Consider the following 19476-nt stretch of genomic DNA (forward strand, 5'->3'; position numbering starts at 1 on the left):
TCTGTAGTCTTTCTGGATAGTCCTCAGACTGCTCCTGGCTGTGTCACTGGTGCCCACGTGAAACAGCAGCAGCGGATAACAGTCAGTGGACTGTACGAGGCTTGGCAGCCTCTCGGTGACATCCCTGATGCGAGCCCCCTGTAAGCAGCACACCTCTCTAGAGAGTGCATCCGGTCGGCAAATGGGTGCCTCTGTACCTCTCAAGAGAGTCCCCTACTACTATCACCTGTTGCCTTTTCTTAGTGATGCTGGTTGTTCCATGGGGAGCAGGTTGGGCTGCATTACTCAGCTCCAGCGCTTCTCCTGGTGTGACAGGTCTTTCCTCTTCGGCCTGCAGAGCGGTGAAGCAGTTCTGCAAGGGCACTTCAGGCTTCGGGGGAAGTCTCTTCTTCCTGCTGGTCCTTGCTTTTGCAACTGTCCATTCTTCTGCGTTATTGCCCCCACTTCTGTGTGTGCTGGTGGGGGAGTTTTTGGCTGTTTGACCATGGGCTGCAGGTCCGCTGCAGACTGCGCTTGGTACCAGCTATCTAGCTCCTTCTCTGCCTCCCTGATGGTACGCAGTCTATTCTTTTTGATGACTCAGTATTTTCAAATGAAAAAAACCTCTTTTGCTGGAAAGCTCCTGGCCAGTTCTAGTCATGAAGAACGTAGCTTGGATGCTTTATATGAACAGGAGGTAAGATCGGAAGCAACACCTGGGGAGTTGGCTTTGCTTTAGCTGTAAATTCAGAGGCACAGGAGAATTAAACAGACCAAAGGCTGGTGTAAGTGGTTTCTTGTGTGGCTTACTACTTTTATACTACATCTATTGATTTGCTTTATAGGCTGATGACTTAGCTGGCAGTGACAGGAGGAGGAAAAGATTGTGTATTTGCTGATCACAGGATCATTATGAGCCATCAGGCCTGATGTGGGTGTGAAAGATGCAACTAACTGGTGAAGGACATTTAATGGGGGTAGAGAAACTTTATTCTCATTTCACAAAGTTGCAGTGAAATGATTGCTGAAATATGGCTTGCAGTTCTGTTTGCTGATGTTCAGAGGGAGGAATTCAGTTGTGGCTACAAGGATAATTATAGTAGTAAAGCCTATTTCATCAAGCAACAGTCAAAGGCTGGTGTGTTTATCATCACACAGCAGAAACTACGATACTATATGATTACCTTTTATAAAAACACTGAAGTGAATATCAAGGAGCCTGGAAAGCTGGCCAAGGAGGAAAACAATGTAGACCCAGGATCAGATGGATCTAAAATAATGGCCATGAATAAATTAAGGTAAGAAAATTGGAAAGATTTCCAACTATTAGAAGAGAAAAATCTGAAACAAATTTCAAGTAGGAATAGTAAAATAATAGAGCAGCAGTTCTATTGAAACTACTTTAATTAACAGTAACAGCAATGAAATACATTAAAAAGAAATCTAGGCTGATAAAGGATCTGTGTTACAAGGGTAAGTGTAAGAAAGCCTCTATTTTACAAAGTCTTAAATGCATAGGGGGCTGGACTTGATCTGTGGATCTAACACATCTAAAATACAAAGGCAGTTTGCATTCTCTGTTCTAGACTGTTTCTCATCCTTTATTAATTTTTCAATACTACAGGACTTAAGCAGTGAGAATTAAGGTAGAATAATGAGAGTAATGAAATAATGCATGCTGCACATGACATAAAGAGAAAATGGGATTTGATTTAGCACGTTGAGTTTAGCTGAGTCTGTTAGTAATATTCAAGTGAAATTTATAAGCAAACCTACAATTTCATGAGTTATGTATAATACCCTGATTTCCTGGCTAGAGTAAAAAGATTAAATGGCTTTTTATGACTCTGAGACAGTAATAAAAAAAATGAAAATCCATTGTTCTAGGTAAGTCACTAGAGGAATCAGCCAGTTGTTCTCTCGGCTGGTGCTTCTTTCAAGACAATGTCATTTGTTCAGAAAAATATGCATGGCCTGGGTTAATATCAAGTGCTCCAATCAGCACTGGAGAAGTCCAGATGATTCACTTGGTAGCAAGTGGTCTTTTCCTGCCAGGGTTTTCTCTCTTTCACAGAATGCACAGCTTTTTTGTGTATTGGGGTGTGTTTTCCTTTGTCACAGGTGCTTTTTAAGTTTGGGGTTTTTTTGATCCTTTAAGCCACAGCTTAATCAACCAGAACCTGGGCAAGAGCTTCTTGGGTGGGGGAAAGGAAAGGGGGTTTGAACACATAATTTCAGCATTTGACAATTGGTTTACCAGTTCTACGGATTTCTTCTGGAGATCAAAAGGCAAGTGTACAGTAGTTGAAAATGCACTGACTTTTCTGGAAACAGTGGCACAAGCTGAACAAGTGGACCCCATGAGTGATGTGACAGTATTGTTGCAAGACTCTCTAGCCAGCTGATACTTCTCATAAGAAGAACAGAGAGTAGTTGGCATGTGAAGAAGTGGTCGCTTGAACCTGGTGACCAGGCTGTTACATTGCACAGAAAGCTGCAGCACTTGGAGGGACTTGTGTCAGGTTCATGAGTTTTACTGCTGATGGCAGTGACTGAACATCTGATTTTAAAACACCACCACAAGTTTAGGTGCTTTTGTCTAAAAAAGGCACTTAGAAGAAAGGAGAGAGATTAGAATTGATAAATTTTATGTATTTTATTTGCAGTTTCATTTTGTGTGTAGTGAATGCCTGTTTACTAGTGAGTAGCACAGTGAGTGCTGCTGAGTAATAACGTAATTATTTTCCTGTATCTGTGTGGATTTTTCAGAGAGTGAGGAGTGTGTATTTCGGTGTGTTTATAGTAATTGTAGAACACTACAAAATGGCAAGAGAAGCAAGGATAATAACTACTTCAGCATTTTAATGTTATTCTTCAAAAATTACAGATTTTTAAACAGTATCTCCTTAAGATGGTGATCATGAAAGATGGATATACTGTGCTGGGAATTGGTACTTGCTCTGAAATTTGCGTTAGTCTTAGCAAAAAAGGGGTTTGTACCCTTGTGTTCACCCTTGTGAGTTGTGTACCAATTCATAACACACCCTTTTAGGTAATATCTTGATTAGAAAGAATCTTAATCATACATCATGTAGGCTAAAGTCCATTCGGTATAGAGTCTATGAAATATAAATATGATATCATCATTACACATTTATTATGATGATCATGTATTGTATTATGGGGAATATTTCAGCTTTTCATCTTTGGCATGGATTGTTGTGGATTTAGAAAACTCCATGAGACAGAAGAAAGCAAAAGATATGAGAATTTTTATGGTAAACCCAGATACCATGGGACCTATGATAAAAGTGACAATGCTGAAACAAAAAACAGATGTCAAACATGGATAAGGAGATTATAACGTTGTAGTGATACAGATAGGTTTTTGACATGGGCCCTTGTTGATATATGAGCCTTTACACTGTTTCCCTTCCTTTCTTCAAAGCTGGAATTAATGGAAAGCTTAGTGTTATTAATGAGAAGTTTACCTGTAAGTATTGAAAAGCTTTTCTGAAATGCTTGGAAAATCACAGTTTGAACTATCTACGCTTATATTAATTTTATAATATCTGTTTTTGTTGTTTTATCACCTTATGATAGGTGTGCAAAGTGCATCCTCTACCTTTAAAGACATTGTATTGCAGCTGTGCAGACAGGTTACAACTTGAGGGTTAATTATCTCAGATGTGACATGAGAATTTCCCAAAGTGCCCTACAAAAATTCTGACTTTTGAGTCTTTATCTTGGAGGTGTGAGTACTGATCATTATAAGCTGTGGACTTCATAGCCTAATAGTACAAATTATACTGCAGCATTTTTGTCTAACTTCCAATAAAATCTAAGTCCATCATAAAGAATACATTAAACAGAACTGAGACATTTCTGCAGATGCCTTTTGCATAAATTAAAAATACATCCCAAATGTGAAAAGCTAGCCATGTAACTTAGGGTATTTATACTCTGTAAATGGCCAATGTGTAAATAAGCCTATGTAGAATTTTTTGTGTCTTTTGTATCTTAGAAGTGCAGTCTGCAGTTTAGAGATATACATTCTAATCTTAGAGGTTTACCTTCTAATCTCAGATTTTTATCTAGGGAAAAGAAATGTGAGCTTCTCATTCAACAGATTGGCACTATTTGGGACCATTTAGGTGAGCAGGTTTTTGCAGAACTGTGGGATTCTTGCAGAGAATATAGCCTGTTACCAGCTTCCCAGTTGAAACTTGAATACCTTTTCTCAGCTTAGATGTATTTCAGCAAAATGCCATTGGAAGAACCCAAGTCTTTCAACAAGATAGGTTGCATGTCACTGAGAACTAAATAACTAAAATTCAGAACCTGAAACTATCATGGGAAGCTTGTAGGCAGTGAGTTTGGAGCATGGCTATGAAACAGTATGTTACTGGTGAGATATTCTTATCACGAAGTAAATTTGCCACTTTTCCACTGCTCTTCAGTAAGTGGAAACTGAAAGGTATAGAACCCCATACAGGCCAGATAAAAGGTTTTCTTTTCTAGGTCTGGCAGGAAGAACTTTCTCCACAATGAGATGCATTTTGTTTTTACTTGAAAAACTATTCTAAGTAAAGTTTTTTAAAAAAGGTTAATGTAGCATTCATGATGCATTTTAGCAGAGCTAAAAAAATAGAATGTCAGTTTGAGCAAAAGTTAATGTTGCTGTTGGAACTTTATTTTGGCAGTGCTGCAGTATTTGCTAGCCTGGATTTTTTTTTTAAAGTTATGACTTAACTGCACATATAATAAAATATACATGGTTTCTAATGGAGCTGATTTAACTTTGAGTTGGAACTTTTAATTTATAAGCATAATTCAGAAAGAATAGGGAAAAGTTGAAGTAGGATTAATAGATTTCCAGGGCATTATTATGAAAAAAGAAAAGGGGTTGAGGAATTAATTCTACCTCTATCTTGTTGCAATTCACCATACATAATGTGATATGTCTTAAAATGGTATTATTGAGTGTTCCCTGGTAATCTTCAGAGTGTACATCTACACTGAATTGATTTTAAAATCAAGTGATAGTTCATGTGTTTCCAGTTGGGTTTCATAAATATGAAATGTTTTATGTATGTTACCATTAATAAATATTCTTAAGGTATTTTAAAAAGAAGTTACGGAAGTGGCTACTGAATTGCTAACAGGTTACCATTTTAGAGAATGTCTGATAAAATTACAGGTGATGTAATTTACATCCTCCAGTCTAAAATGTACCTTGAATATCTGTTGTCTTACAATGGCTGTTGAAGCATTAGGAAATTCTACCTTGCACAGAGGCAAGATGCCAACAAGTAGCTGAATGGCAGTGCCTTATGTAGAGAAATGATTTCTTGTGCTTCACATCACCTGCAAGAAATATGGGCTGTCCAGCTGGCCATAAAGGGAGAGGCACACTTTGGCAGTGGAGGCAGGCAAGAAGAAGTATTGCTGGTAAGTGTGTGGGAGGTTTTTAGGGGTGGATGAGTAGGTCTGGTTGTGGTGCACGTTGATAAGGCAGGCATTTGTGGAGTGGGATGGAAGAACTGAGATGTGCAAAGGGACTTCAGGCTGCAAGATTCAAGTTAATGTTCAGTTTAATGGGGAAAATGTAGCTGTATCAAAGCAGCCTTTCTTGAGGTCCTAGTGAATGTCTGCAAACTTGAATAAAAATCAATAGGTATTTCACAAACCTATCAGTTTCACAGTTGTGACCATATATCATGTTGCCTCAATTACCTTGTTTCCAAGGTATGTTAAATTTGTCACAGCTCTCAAGTGATATTTAGGAGGCTGTCAACCTTTTACAGATTGTGAGATTACTGGTAAATATTTGACAACATTGAATCATTTCCAAAGCTACCAATCTGTTGGCTGCTTTGAGTTCTGGTCTGCTGAAGGACAGCACTGGACTTAACCAACAATGTCTGTAAGCACTTGCAGTGCAGGGATCACAAGAACAGTGTTTGTACGTCACTCATTATGAAGTGGAAAAAAAGGGTGCTTTTTAAAATAAATGTCAAAGAAAGTGGAGTCTATAAATCATGAAAAGTTAAATAACCCCCTGTCCACCCTTCAATACATGAATACATCCACCCTTAATAGATCCTTTTCCATATTTTTCTTATCATAGTTTTTATTGATGGTCTTGATATTTTTGAGATCTCATTCACTGTGGTTGGAAAAAGAAAGCTAACTGGTTTTACTTTTGCATCTTGTCAGCCTTTTTCATACTCTAGAACTTGAATCCTTCCTGCATGGCAAATAACTCTTTAATAGTGCTTTTTGACTTGTAATCTTGTAAATGAGCAAGTGAGAGGAGGAGGAATTGTTCTGTTTATTTCCACTGCAGTTAAAGTTTATGCACACCATAAAGCTACTGGTAGAAGTTCACTACTACAGTTTGCTGTAGGCTGTGAGCATACAAACTACGTTTGCTCTGTTCTTATGTTCTTTCTTGCATCTGTTATGCACTGTCAGAGAGAGGTCCACAGGGTGGACCTTTGTTCTGACCTGGTCCAGTTGTTCATATGTACTTAACATAGGTGTGATTGGGTTCTTGATATTGTCAATTGACAGTTTTATCAGTGGTGCAGGTGATCAGCCAGCCTGGCAAAACTGGGTGAGGACAGCTTTGCTAGATGGAAAATTTCCTTGAGAAACAGGATGTCAAGGTTTGGGAAGGGAAGATTCTGAAAAAATCAAAATATTTCAGATGTGGTCTCCAAAGACTAAAGGCACAAATGCTGAAATGTATTTTATGTACCTACATTCAGTAAAGCTAACATCTGAAATAACTGGTAACATCTTGCGATAGATCTCAAACTTGTGTTAGACAAAATAATTTTTGCATGCACAACCTTACTAAAATATTTTTATTGGGGAGGTGGTCAATGATTGTTTGTGGTCACTTCTTAAGTAGACTGTACTTTGTTTAGATATCATCCTGCACTGTGAAGACATTTAAAAATCATAGCAAATATCAGAATTTTGACAATTTAAGCAGCACTTGTACCAAATACAGCAGTAATTTCTAATAATGTGTTTATAGAGGGAGACCTAGGTCTAAAAAAGGAAACATTTTATTTCTGGCTAGGAAACATGACATTTGGAATGTGGAGGAAATGCCAAGCATCTTAGGGTTTGGCTGGCAGTGAATTAATGGGCAAATGGAAGTTTGGGGGGTAACAACCACAGACCCTCTGGGCAGAGCTGATGTCTATGGTTTCTTTATCCACTGGTCTCCTTTACTTCATTTGCTTTTCAACAAATAAGATTCCTTTGGATTTGTGTCCTTTCTGTGATCAGCTTACACTTCACTCTCCACTGTCAGCTTGAGAGATTCTTGCTCCATTGAGTAAGGTTATGTGAATAATAGCATCTGTTGAAATGTGTCAGAATATGCGAACCCATCTCAATTTTGCATGCTTCACTATTCTGTTTCATTCCTATCTAATAAAAATGAAGAAATCCTTTTTGCATGTGCAACATCAGCTTGTTTTGATAAAAGTAGTCATCATCTTAAACATCATGAGAGCAGCATCCTACAGAGAATGATTTTCCTAAAGATTCAGGGTAGTGTGTATCTTAAATCAGACTGGAAGCAGAGGAGTTTGGAAGAGTTTAAAAGCAGTGGAAAAATTGTTTCTACAGATCTTAAATTTGGGGGTCAGTACCTGAACGCATGCTTTTAACTCCGTAGTCTCTGCATAACAGTCTGCATGTTTTTCCTGTATCAGGACTATAAGGTATGGTGTTGTGCATATATGTGTACTTCCTTAGGGTGCAGTCTTACTGTTTAAAAAAAAATCCCAGAAAGGATTGGATTGAATGCTATGTCGGCAGCTGAAAGCCAGTCAACAGAGATAATACTGACTCTCTCCCTGCTGTGCCTTCTCCTAACTGTATGCAGCAGAGTGGAGTGAGCAGGTAGATAGACTAAACCTCTAGGAGAATTAGAATGTGTATGCTGTGCAAAGCCCGGAAATGCAGTTAATTGGAGACAGAAGTTGCTGGCACTTATGAATTGTTTCTTCAGCCTTCAGCAATGAAGGTACTTAAAGATGGAAAGCTGTAGTGTGTTTAAATAACAAGAACATGTGAAGTTCTTACCCTGTTATTTACGCAGTTTGAAAAGTTGTTTGGGCTTGCTTTGTTATATGCATTAGTAAGAGCTGGAGACTTTTATTTTTGTTGTGTTTCAGCTGAAGTCAGGTCCTGATAGGATTGTTAGAATCATGATACTAAAATTAATCTGGACTTTTAAAATCATAGAGGAAAACCTTCTTCAGAGTGGGATACTGATATGCAGATTAAAGATTTTGCCGGTTTAGTCAAGAATAAATCTTCAGTTCTGGGACATTTTACAAATAGTACAAAGTCTAAGATTATCAGAATGTGTTTTAAAACTAGTAAGTATTGAACTAGTAAACAAGAATTGTCTTCTGTGCTGTACAGTAAAGAAAAACTTTCATTATTATACTGCAGATGACATTTTGGTGCTGATGGTTATAATATGCTTATTAAACTATATGTGTATTTTCTACATCTGATAGGGATGGATTTTTCCTATAACAGTATTGCTACTCGCCTTGGGCAGTATGGTGGAATTGTGAAGAAGAACAGTTTCTTAGAGCCTGTCCTTGCACACTGTGTGCACCTGCTTCACAAGACAGCGGAGAGTAGGCTGCAGGGAAAATTTTTATTGGGGTCATGACATGGCAACTCTATGTCCATTTATTACTGAAATCTAGTTTAAGATGCCTGTTGAATCGATGAAGAGACAAAAGAGTAGTGAGAAAACAGGGAAGGTGTAACACAGTGGGAGTTTACTTCAGGTGAGAATTAGGAAATTTTGAATCTACCGCTCGTTTAGGGGAACACACCATTATAAGGTGTGCCTCCGTCCATGCCAGCACGCAGCTGGTAGTAAAAACCTGCAAGAGGGGGACAGGTATGTAATGCTGTACGGATGGCCTCTGTGGGATGACACCGGCGACTGCCCTGTGCCGGCCGCAGCTGGTTCCAGCAGGCTCCAACGGACCCGCTGCAGGGCACAAGCTGAGCCCCTTGGCCAAGATGGCGACACCCCCAGGAAAAGGAAGGAGTAAAACACTGCCCAGCACTGTGAGGAGTGAGGAAAAAAGCGAGAGAAGCATCCCTGCAGACACCAAGGGTAGAAGAGGAGGAGGAGGAGGTGGTGCTCCAGGCGCCGCAGCAGATATCCCCACTGCACGTCCTCCATGGGGTCCTCCATGGTGAGAGCAGGTGGGCATGCCCTGAAGGATACTGCAGGCCATGGAGAGCCTGTGCTGGAACGCGCTTATCCTGAAGGACTGCAGTCTGTGGAGAGGGAGGAAGGGTAAAGTGTGAGGATGAGGGAGCAGCAGAGAGAAACTGTGATGTTCTGACCATACATACCCCCCTGTTCCCCACCCACCCTGTGCTGCTCAGGGTGCAGGGGGAAGGTGTTGTTTTCATCTGTCTTTGTTTCTCACTATCCAAATCTGTTTTAATTGGCAATAAATTAAATTAATTTTCTGCAAGTCAAGTTTTATTTGCCCATGATGGTAATACCTAAATGATCTCCCTGTCCTTATCTCGACCCATGAGCTTTTTTTTAAATCTTATTTTTTCCCCCTGTCTGTTGGGGAGGGGGAGTAGGAGAGTGGCTGGGTGGGTGTCTGGCAGCTGGCCAAGGTCAACTCACCACAGTGGTGAATTGTTTAGTGAATGAAATATTTTGCTTTGACATATCAAGCCACAGGATTAGAAACTGCTACTACATAAGCGACAAATGGTAAATTGTAGACCACTAAGACTCATCCTTCGGAGCTGGCAGACTACTTTGTTTAAAAAAGTAAAAAAGCCTTAATGTTCTGACATTTCTTTGAAGTCTGTGTTATGTCGTCTGCATTTATTATTGCATTTCAATGAATCTCTGTGATGAAAACAACACAACACATTGGCAAAATGTTATTTCTTAACTGTCTTGTGGTATCTAAAGTTTCCTTTTGGACACAGCATTATCTGTGCCCCATCTCTTCTCTGCGATATTAAAATGGGAATGGCTTAATCTCTGACTGTAGTACATGCTTGTGGATATTCCTCTGTCATCCCGTTTTTTTGTGATGATGATAGCAAGGGAAATATATTTTCTTCTTTTCTTCTCAATTCCTGTTCTTAGGAAAGCTTATTCATTTTTCTTACATTCCTTTGCTGCCTTATTTGTATAAATTCTGCAAGAAACAATATTATGTTCAAAATCTGCATTGTTTCAACTTTGAATGATAACAAGCTGCCACCTGAATTGGTATGCAAGGAAGAGTATATAAGAGTTTAAAGAAATCTTTGCCAATCTTGACATTTCCTGGCTTATACCCAGTATCTGGTAACTATATGCCTAGGTGGTCTTCACAAATTTATTTCACTTTTATGTTTGTATAACTTGTCATGGTAATATAAGTTTATTAGAAACAGTAGACTTACTTCAGGTTTTCATGGGATACATGACAGAATGTCAAATCCTTATATATGCTCCAAATAGGAAAAAAGAAATTGCTGTCCTTTTAGGAAATAAATGCTGGGCAGAAAAGATAAGCATGAGTGTTCTAACATAGATGTTAGAAATAAGGTGGCATAGCAGTTTGTGTTATAATGTCTTTTATCAGATGCAATTGCCCAGCATATTCAGATATTTTTCATTCTTCATCTCTCATCTATGATATTTTCAACTGGATGTACAAAAAAATCCCAGCTTTCATATTTCAGAAGAATTCTGATCTGCCTACTTTTTGTGATTATTGGCATATTTCAGATGTGAACTATTCTTATTTTAGATAAGACAAAAGGTTAGTTTTCATTCAGGGCTAGTGTTTCCACATGGCTCTTTTGTGTTTGTTTCTTTTAAGAAAGTGAAAAGTCTTGATATGATATGATGTGAATGTATGCTGTAGAAAGCTTTCATTTATGAGGGCGTGTCCACTTCAAAATACAGGTGGTGGATGTGAGTCCATTTCAAAGAGTCTATACTTAGCCCCATGTAATGGGGCTTTACATGCTCATTTGATGAAGTCTGCCCTGTAGTTAAGGTCTCACTCTACTGCATAAAGTATATAAAATGCAGAGCAAGTACCCAATTCATCCTTACTTAGGAGGTCTGATGATTTTTTTTCCAAATGAGGTTGTCCTGGGCTTGAACTCTACTGAGATGTATGTGTGCTACATTTAAGTTACGTTTTATTTTAGGTAAGAAACTTGAAAATGCAGGGATACATGAATGCAGGGGGAAGAATGGCATGTTACGTTACCTTTGCATGAGATAAGTCCACCATCCTGGTAGCCTTTTCAGTTGCAGCTGTGAGCAGTGGTAGCTTTTCAGATGAAACTGGTGGGGGATGGATCAGTTCCTCAGAACTCACTCACGGTTCTACCCCAGATGCCTTTTTTTTTTTTTTACATTTTTTTAATCTTTGTTTTGCTGTGCATTTTCATGACATGGAGGTTTTGCCATTTGAACTGCCTGAAGCATGTACTTGGCCCTGGCATCCAATACCTGAAAACATGTTGAAACTGTGATGTTTTAATGCATGGCTTTGATTTTCTCTGCTTTCTGTGTTTCGTTTTATGATAGAAGATCTTCTTAAGTCCACTTCTAATGATTATGAAAAAATAAGGGCATCGTTGGCAAGGGTACGGCTTCATCTTCACTTTTCTACCTGTGAAATTGTCCAAGAGATGGAGAAATAGTCATGTTTTTGTCAAAAGCAGTCAAAATTATCACAGTCTGTGTTTTCTACATTTGTCTGAAAATTACCCATTTGAATATATATAACTGAGGTTAATTTTATTCAATAAACTTTACAACTGTGATCAGTTCTTTAACTTCTGACTCGGGAGACTGGCAATAATTTTTGGAGTTCTCTACCAATAGATTAACCTTCAGTTTATGCAAGGAGCTGAAAGAAAATGTAACATGTCAGTGGTCCTAGCACAGCTTCTCAGTATGTCTAGTTCGCAATCTGAAGAGAACATCTTAAAGACCTGATTTCATTTTGCAGTGAAGAGAATGAAGACAGAAGAAATATGGCAAATGTACTATGATTGAGTCTTTGTTCAAGGTCGACTAAGGCCTTGTTTTTTGTAGGTGGGCAGGGGAAACCTGCAGCATCACCTGATGGGCTGCTATTCCTGTTGTATATCCAGAGTTTATCAGCATCTTTCATAGGCTAAATAAGGATTAAAAAAAAAAGAAAAAAATCTTTGCCTAAGTGAAATACAGCATTAGACATAAAAATCAAATGAAAAATAGTTTATGCATTTTACTAGTATTTGAGAACTATGCTTTTAAATAAAATTTCATTTAACATAATTTATAGTTTATATTAGAAAAGTTAATTGTTATGTAAAGGTAACATTATTCAAGATATATGGAAGTGGTGTCTGGTAGGTGTACAGAAAATACCTACCAATACATAAGCAGCTAATCTTTGAAATGTGTAATATTTAACGCTCACGATGAAGATAAACTGACCTAAAAAGTAAGTGCAGAAAGGAAACGGAAGAGCCAAACAAACCCAGCTACTCTTATGTTTCTGTACAATGTTAATGATGACCTTTAAACATCTATTCAGCATTCTGCAGCTAGTATAGCTGACTGAAAAATTAAATACATGTATTCACATTTATTTAATGTGATTGTGCAGAGAGTTTGTGTTGGGTTTTTTCTTTTTAAAGTAATGCCCCCTTATTTGAAGGAAATTGTATTTTGTACCACCTATAAAACTTAATTTTGTTTTCTTGCTTGGATCGGAATGTCTTTTTGATGATTTACCCATATGTCAGGCAGGATATCCAATGTGATAATGGCATCTACATAATTCCAGAAAAAACAAAATTCTTTTCTATTTCTCTCCATTCACACTGCATGGTAACATACAGAAGAGCTCTTTGCTTCTCTTAGCCAGATGTACCACATTGTTTTGTTTCTGTAGCAAAACTGTTTAATAGGTTTTTAAGTTTATAGAATGAGAAAGTTAACTGTCAGTCTTGCTGATGACATTTTCTAGGAGGAAGAAAAACCACAAAACCTTGCTGTCTCCAGCTTTACTCTTGATAGGAGCTAGTGTGTGTTGGCAGCTTAACAATTTGAGCTGAGTCAGCTTTGTATGGTATTTATATAAATATGTTTTATAGCATTTTTTTTTAACTTTGGCCCCACTCTTGTAATATTAGATATGCATCTGGTGTGTTTGCTTTGTACGTATGTTTGTGTGTATAAATATGTTGGGACGGGGGGGAAGCTAACCAACTAAATGGCTATATTAGAATGTTTTTCTGTTTTAGCTGCTGGCAACCAAGGAGGGATTGCTGCCTTTTTTTATACTTTTTTTTAAATTTGAAAAAGTGTAAAAGGAGTGTCACAAGATGTATTTTCCAGCTTCATAGTTGTTCAGGATGTATTCTTATGCCCTAAATTATTCCTGTTATTTCATTAAATATAGTCATCTAAAAAATGTGACAATACACTGAGTAATAAAACTAGTGTATAGACTTTTCTGTACATGCTGTACATATTTAAATGACCCTGTGGGTCTCCCAAAGCAAACTTTTAACATTCCAGATCTTTTACCGTGCATCTGCTACTGGCATGTAGCCACCCACCCACACATATTTAGTTGAAATAAATGAAATTTATTCTACTTCACTTAAGTAGAAAGGCTTGTAAAATATAAAGGTAGTCACCTTGCTGGTAAGGTTCTTAAAACAAAGGGTTTTCTTAAATGGAGTTTTGTGGATTTTTTTCTTCTGCAGGACTGTGCACAATTTCATACTTTCTTAAATTCTTATCTTATGTGTTCCTTTTGTTTTCCTTTGCAGATGGGGTTTATACAGATTAATGAGGACTTCATATTTATTGAGCCACTCAATCGCACTTTGGCTGTGACAGGTCATGCACACAGGGTGTGCAGACGAAAAAGGTCCATAGAGGAGAAAATTACTGAAAAGCCAGCTTCTCAGAATCAGTACTGTGGTGTTGTTACAGGTAATATACAAATCTCACTGAAAAGATCTAATGTAGCAGACATATTCTTAAGATATGTAGATAGTAGTTAAAAACAACCCCCAACAAAAGTATATCTGATTATTCTTGTAGCAGTAACCTATGGTGGACTTTGAGGTGGCATGCTGAGGCTGCCGTTTCACTTGTTGGAAGAGGGAACTCTCCAATGAGGAATAGACACTGCTTTTTAATGTCCAATTATATTTGAAAGTAGAAATCTTCGGGTCATTTTTTTACTTCAGCTTGATAATTACAACCTATTTCTTGTCCTTCTCTGGCTTTGTTGTTGATTAATTACTTGCTACGTACAGTGCTTGTACTTAATTTTCTGTTTTAAAACATTAGCACAGTTCATCCCACTTTCAGTTAGTAATAAATCTTGAACTTCCAAATGGGTCTGACACTGAATTGAAATGATTTTTCTAACCGTGTTCTTGTTCTATGATTGACACTTAGAAGAACTGTATGAAACAATCCTAATGTATCTTCCTCAATGGTAGGTAGAAGAAGTTGTTGAAGTAGAAGGGTTTCAACAAAAATTTGGCACATAGTGATGACCTAATAGTTTTCATTGGAGAGGGGAAAAATAGCTTTTGTGAAAGATGACATTCTGTTGTTCCTGCTTCATCAGCAGCTCCCCTTCTTCAAAGGATAGAGGACTTCTCAGACTTTTGACGTGAGCATAGGCTGAGGGTGTTTTTAATGTTGTTGTGAGAAATTTTTTTTTTTCCCAGGAAATAAACCAGAATGAGTGCACATTTATAGGCATTTTTTTCATGTCACCTAACCTAGTATAAGTGAGATGCTGACCAAGTGGAAACAAATAGCAGAGGTGCACTGACATGGCTAGCGAGCTGGGTTATATGACGTTTGGGGTGAGGCAGAACAACTGGAATATTTCAGGCAGGTAAAGAAATGTAAATGAAGGATGCAGCTGCAGTATTCCAGTGCCTAAGGGGCTGCAGAGAGAAGATGAAGCCAGACTTTCCTCAGAGGTATGCTATGACAGGATGAAAGACAACAGTTGTAACTTGCATTCAAGGAAATTTCAGTTGGGCATAAGGGAAAAAAAAATCTCAGCAAGAATGCTTAGCACTGGAATAGGTTGCCTAGAGAGGCTGTGGAGTCCGCATCCTTGGACATTTACAAAACACAGCTGGAAGTGGCTCTAAGAGAGCTGATCTTAACTTCGACGCTTGCCCTGACTGGAGCAGGAAATTGGCCTAGCTGACCTCCGGAGATCCCTTCCAGCCTAGACTTTCTGTGGCTTTGTGGTTCTTCCTGAACATCTACACTGCTCTGTCCATTTTATATGGTTACAGAATAAATGTGACAGGTTTTTTTTCCATTTTGGAAGCATTGTTTTTATAGTTAGGCATCCATCCACAGGTTGAAACCAAAGATGAATTAGGAAAGCAAGGCTCTTTTTGTAGTTATTAAGAGGGACTAAGTAAATGACATGTAACTTCCTCCAGCAGGCTCTGTATTTCTCTTCAAGGCATTGTATTATCTAAAAGTGCAATTTTCTATATTAGTAAAAGTTGTTCACATAAAGTAAAGCTGGTTATTCTTCCTTATCAGTGATAAGTGAGAGGATGCATGCCTGCATGTGTTTGGGAGTGAGAAAAAATTACAAGTATGCATGATATGTGCACTGGGAAAGGGGAGAGGGGCATCTGATAAATAGCAAACCATGATATGTATGAAAATGGGTAAAGATGTAAACTCTTCTGTAAGGATGTTATTTTTCTGTCATGTTCATTACCAGTCATCCTTTCTCTTATGCTCTAAAATGGGAAAGTCAGCTTATTCTGTTCTAATAATCTTATGCCCAAGGCTCTGACTTGGTGCAAATAGTCTGTCAACAGAGATTCAAATATTTGCTTGAAATAAGTTTCATTATCGCTACTACCAGCCTGAAATTTCAAAATAACTCAAGCTGTGCATAACTGATTAGCATCTGCTGGCATAACCTTATTGCCGGGGGGGTATAAATATCTGCAATTTCTAACTGATGCTGTTGTACTAGCAAGTCTAGTCCCTCACTCTGCTGCTACAGGTTATTTTACTAAGCAGGGCTGCAGTAAGTTATATGCATAAAAGCTCTGTCTATGCTAGGAGCAATTTGCTGGTGTGACATGCAGTTAGCTAATATCACCAAAACATTCATGGTATGGGCACAGCCTTAAAGGTGGGTCGAAGCAACAAAAATAAGCCTTTACAGCAATATTTGACAATTTTAAGTCAAATCCCAAACTAAGTAGATCAATGAAACAAAGATAAAACAGATGAGTATATGGGGCTATCTGATACTCTTAGGTTATGCACAGCTGCCTTTGCTAGAGTTGTAGCTGTGTGACACAGAGAAACTATTATCTCGGCAATATGGCAATTTCTCAGCAATATGGACCTATCTTACAACAGGATCTCTTGCTTCTACAGTATTCGTGTGTCAGAATATGTGCTCTGGGACAGGTATTTATGCTGCTGATTGATCTCAGACTGGCTACCTATCAAGCAAATGTATATTGCCAGTGATGAATTGTAATTATTAGAAGGAATGAATGTCTGTGCTGGAGGTGTTGAAGGATCACTATTGGAAATAATAGCTTTTCATGCAGAACTAGAAGAGGCAATCAAAGAAGGTATTGTTTGTTGTCTGTTACTGTTGTGGGCTGGATTGAAAGATGCTACACAGCCAAACTTGTTTGGAGAGAACAAAGAACTTGTTTTTGTGAATGGGGTGGATTTTTCTTATTAATTAGGGGAGGGAGAGAATTGTACCATCTGTTGGTACAAAGCAGATGCTTTCTGGATTTGTGAGAGTGTGTGTACATCCTTTTGTTGAATGTGTGTGTGATTTATTTACATATGTGAACCCGTTGCATATACACAGACTTTACACTCCACACCTTTCTTAGCACATGGCCCATGAAACCTTTCAAAGCAACCAGTTCACAAGTGTGTTACAGAGAAAATGTGAGAGAAGCAGTTGATAGTAGAGCAAAGGGCCACATTGGAAAGCTAAGCTCTTTTTCTTCTACCTAATCTGAAGCACTTGTTCCAGGCTGAAGTTGTTTGCATGGTGAACCTAATTCATGGTAAAGGCATGGGGCACTTTGGTGGTGGTGGTAAATTATATTGTCAAATGGTCATTCCTTCTCACACAGACTAGTGAGAGAGAACTCTTATCCAGGATACAGTAGATCTGAATTTTGAATCCCTTCTGTATTTGAAACACGGGAAGCCTCTTTTTTTACTTCACAGTTCTGGTGATAAACAATATACTGTTCTGAGTTGTGAGCAGATTGTGCTTCTCCTTGTAGAGTGATGCCATTTTTCAGGAAAAAGACTGCTAGTTTCACTATATCAAAAGCAGAAGTTTGACTTTATGAGATGCAGACTGGGCAGTCAGCTGGGAGAGCTGAGCTGGTTCTTGCTCTACAGCCGGTTTTGATGTAATAATCATGAAATAAAATGCATAAACAATCTTGGTCATGGGTCTAGATCTATGAGATTGCACTAGATGGAGACTGGTGCTGCTTGAGGTATTGGTTTCCATTCCTTGGGTCAGAAACAAGTTGTCATTCTGCATTAAGACATTTAAATTAATATACCTGTAGTGCAGGTATAGCTCATGGCTTCCTAAGCTCCTGAATATTCCCTACCTAGCCAGAACACTGCAATTTCCGTATGGCTAGGGTACCCATTTTCTTTTCCCTGGGAAAAAAAAGCCTGGAGAGTGATGGTGATTGCTCTGTAGTCCGGGCCTCATGTGGATGTACTCGGGGAATGCTCTTGTGCCTGAGGACTTGTAAGTGTCCAGGAGTCCCATAGTCATAGCCTGTTCTTAATGTTGGCTCAGATACTTTATGCAACCTGTGGTTATAGTAGCTGGATTTTCAGCTTTTCTAGTTTTTTGGGGCGGGATTTTTATTGTTTTGTTAACAATTCTTGTTATTTTCTCTTAATTGCCTATTGAATGTCAAATGTACTTGCTGCAGTATTTCTAGCCTTCTTGCTGGAGTACTGGAGTATTTCTAGCTTTCCTTTCAGTCAGCTGAGTTTAATAAATTGATATGGAATCTTCATATTTTTTGTAGTTGCACAAAACATAGAAGTCTTATTGCCCTCCTGTAACATTTATTTTTTATTTTGCCAATGTAATTAAATTTTTAAGATTAATTTATGCATCTTTAATCCCAAGAAGCAGTTTTTTCAGTTAATCTGACTTTTATCTTTTTAGCACATGCATTATTCATGTAGGTATGTTTTTTTGCAGGAGTTATCATCTCTTACATACTGTACCTTCAATAATGAGCAATTCTTTATAATTTTTACTTATTTATGAGTGTGTAAAGAAACAAGTGTTTTTACCTAAAGCCTGTTTTGCCTGTTATCTGGCAGTAATCGTGGGAGTTGTTTGAATACCACTGGTACCAAAATTACTAATTCCATTTATGTAAAGGTCTTAGGGAAGAGCTAAAATTTTCAGACAAATGAGATCTCATGTGATGGGGAATTCTGCCAGCAATTAGGAAAAGGTCGGCTGGCCAAGAACAGTTTGTCCTTTGGTTTGTTAACCCGGCAGATATCTGAGGCAAATGATGGGCACTGCCCCTTGCAGCCAGCTTGTCTACAGAGCTGTGCAGTCTTCTCATCCACTACAATCCCAAAAGACAGAGGTTTCAACAGTTTATGGGACTGCAGTGACCTTAGTGTTTAGCACAATGCTGTATTTTATTGTGGGCTGCTTACTGTCAATTCTGAATAAAAATGCACTGCTAGCTAAAACTTTTAGAGAGGTGTTTTAGCAGACTTCTCTGAACAGCCATGCTAATACTAAATTTAAAGTTTTCAACCACTAGCTGCTGGTTTTTTTTAAAAGAGGTGAACAATGAATAAACTGTGTTGCTGGAAACTGCACTGGAATCAATCACTGCTTCTAGGAGGAAGGTGGATTGACCAGATGGCTCATGAGAGATCTTTTTTAACCCAAATGAGTATACTGTTTAAACTTAGATCTATAGCCTACTCTTGCAGCATTAGATGCTTGTAGGGTAAGTCATAGTTGTATAGCTTATAGGGTGTAGTTTTTTTGGCACAAATCCTGACACTGAAGTTTCATTAAAAATTATTCTCAAAAGAGTGACAAAAACACACATGATGTTTTATAAACTAGGCAGTAGATCCACAGTTAGCAAACACAAGTAAAGCTAGAGGCTAGCTGTACGTGTAAGGCTAAGCAAGTGTCTGAAGGATCAAAATGAGAGAGGTTAAAATTAATTTTAGATAGCTTATGAATTTATAAATTGTTTCTACTTCTAGGCAGTGAAACACCAAATATTTATTTCTGGAGAATTTATACTTTTTTTCTTTTATTAAATTTGTATGCTTATCAGTGTCAGTAAGTCTTACATTGTCACCAGTTGTACAGG

The 19476-nt window shown here is 38.1% G+C and overlaps 1 protein-coding gene across 1 annotated transcript in view; it reads left to right on the top strand.

The window, feature by feature from the left end:
• The window catches only part of ADAMTS19 (ADAM metallopeptidase with thrombospondin type 1 motif, 19), a 175405-nt gene that overhangs the window by 39617 nt on the left and 116312 nt on the right, over positions 1 to 19476 (top strand). The window contains exon 4 of the mRNA XM_009321242.1: positions 13855 to 14020. Coding sequence (XP_009319517.1) covers positions 13855 to 14020 — 166 coding nt within the window. The remainder of the gene's footprint in view (positions 1 to 13854; positions 14021 to 19476) is intronic.

The sequence above is a fragment of the Pygoscelis adeliae genome, unplaced genomic scaffold (genome assembly GCF_000699105.1).
Source record: "Pygoscelis adeliae isolate BGI_AS28 unplaced genomic scaffold, ASM69910v1 Scaffold73, whole genome shotgun sequence".
In the NCBI taxonomy this organism is placed as follows: domain Eukaryota; kingdom Metazoa; phylum Chordata; class Aves; order Sphenisciformes; family Spheniscidae; genus Pygoscelis; species Pygoscelis adeliae.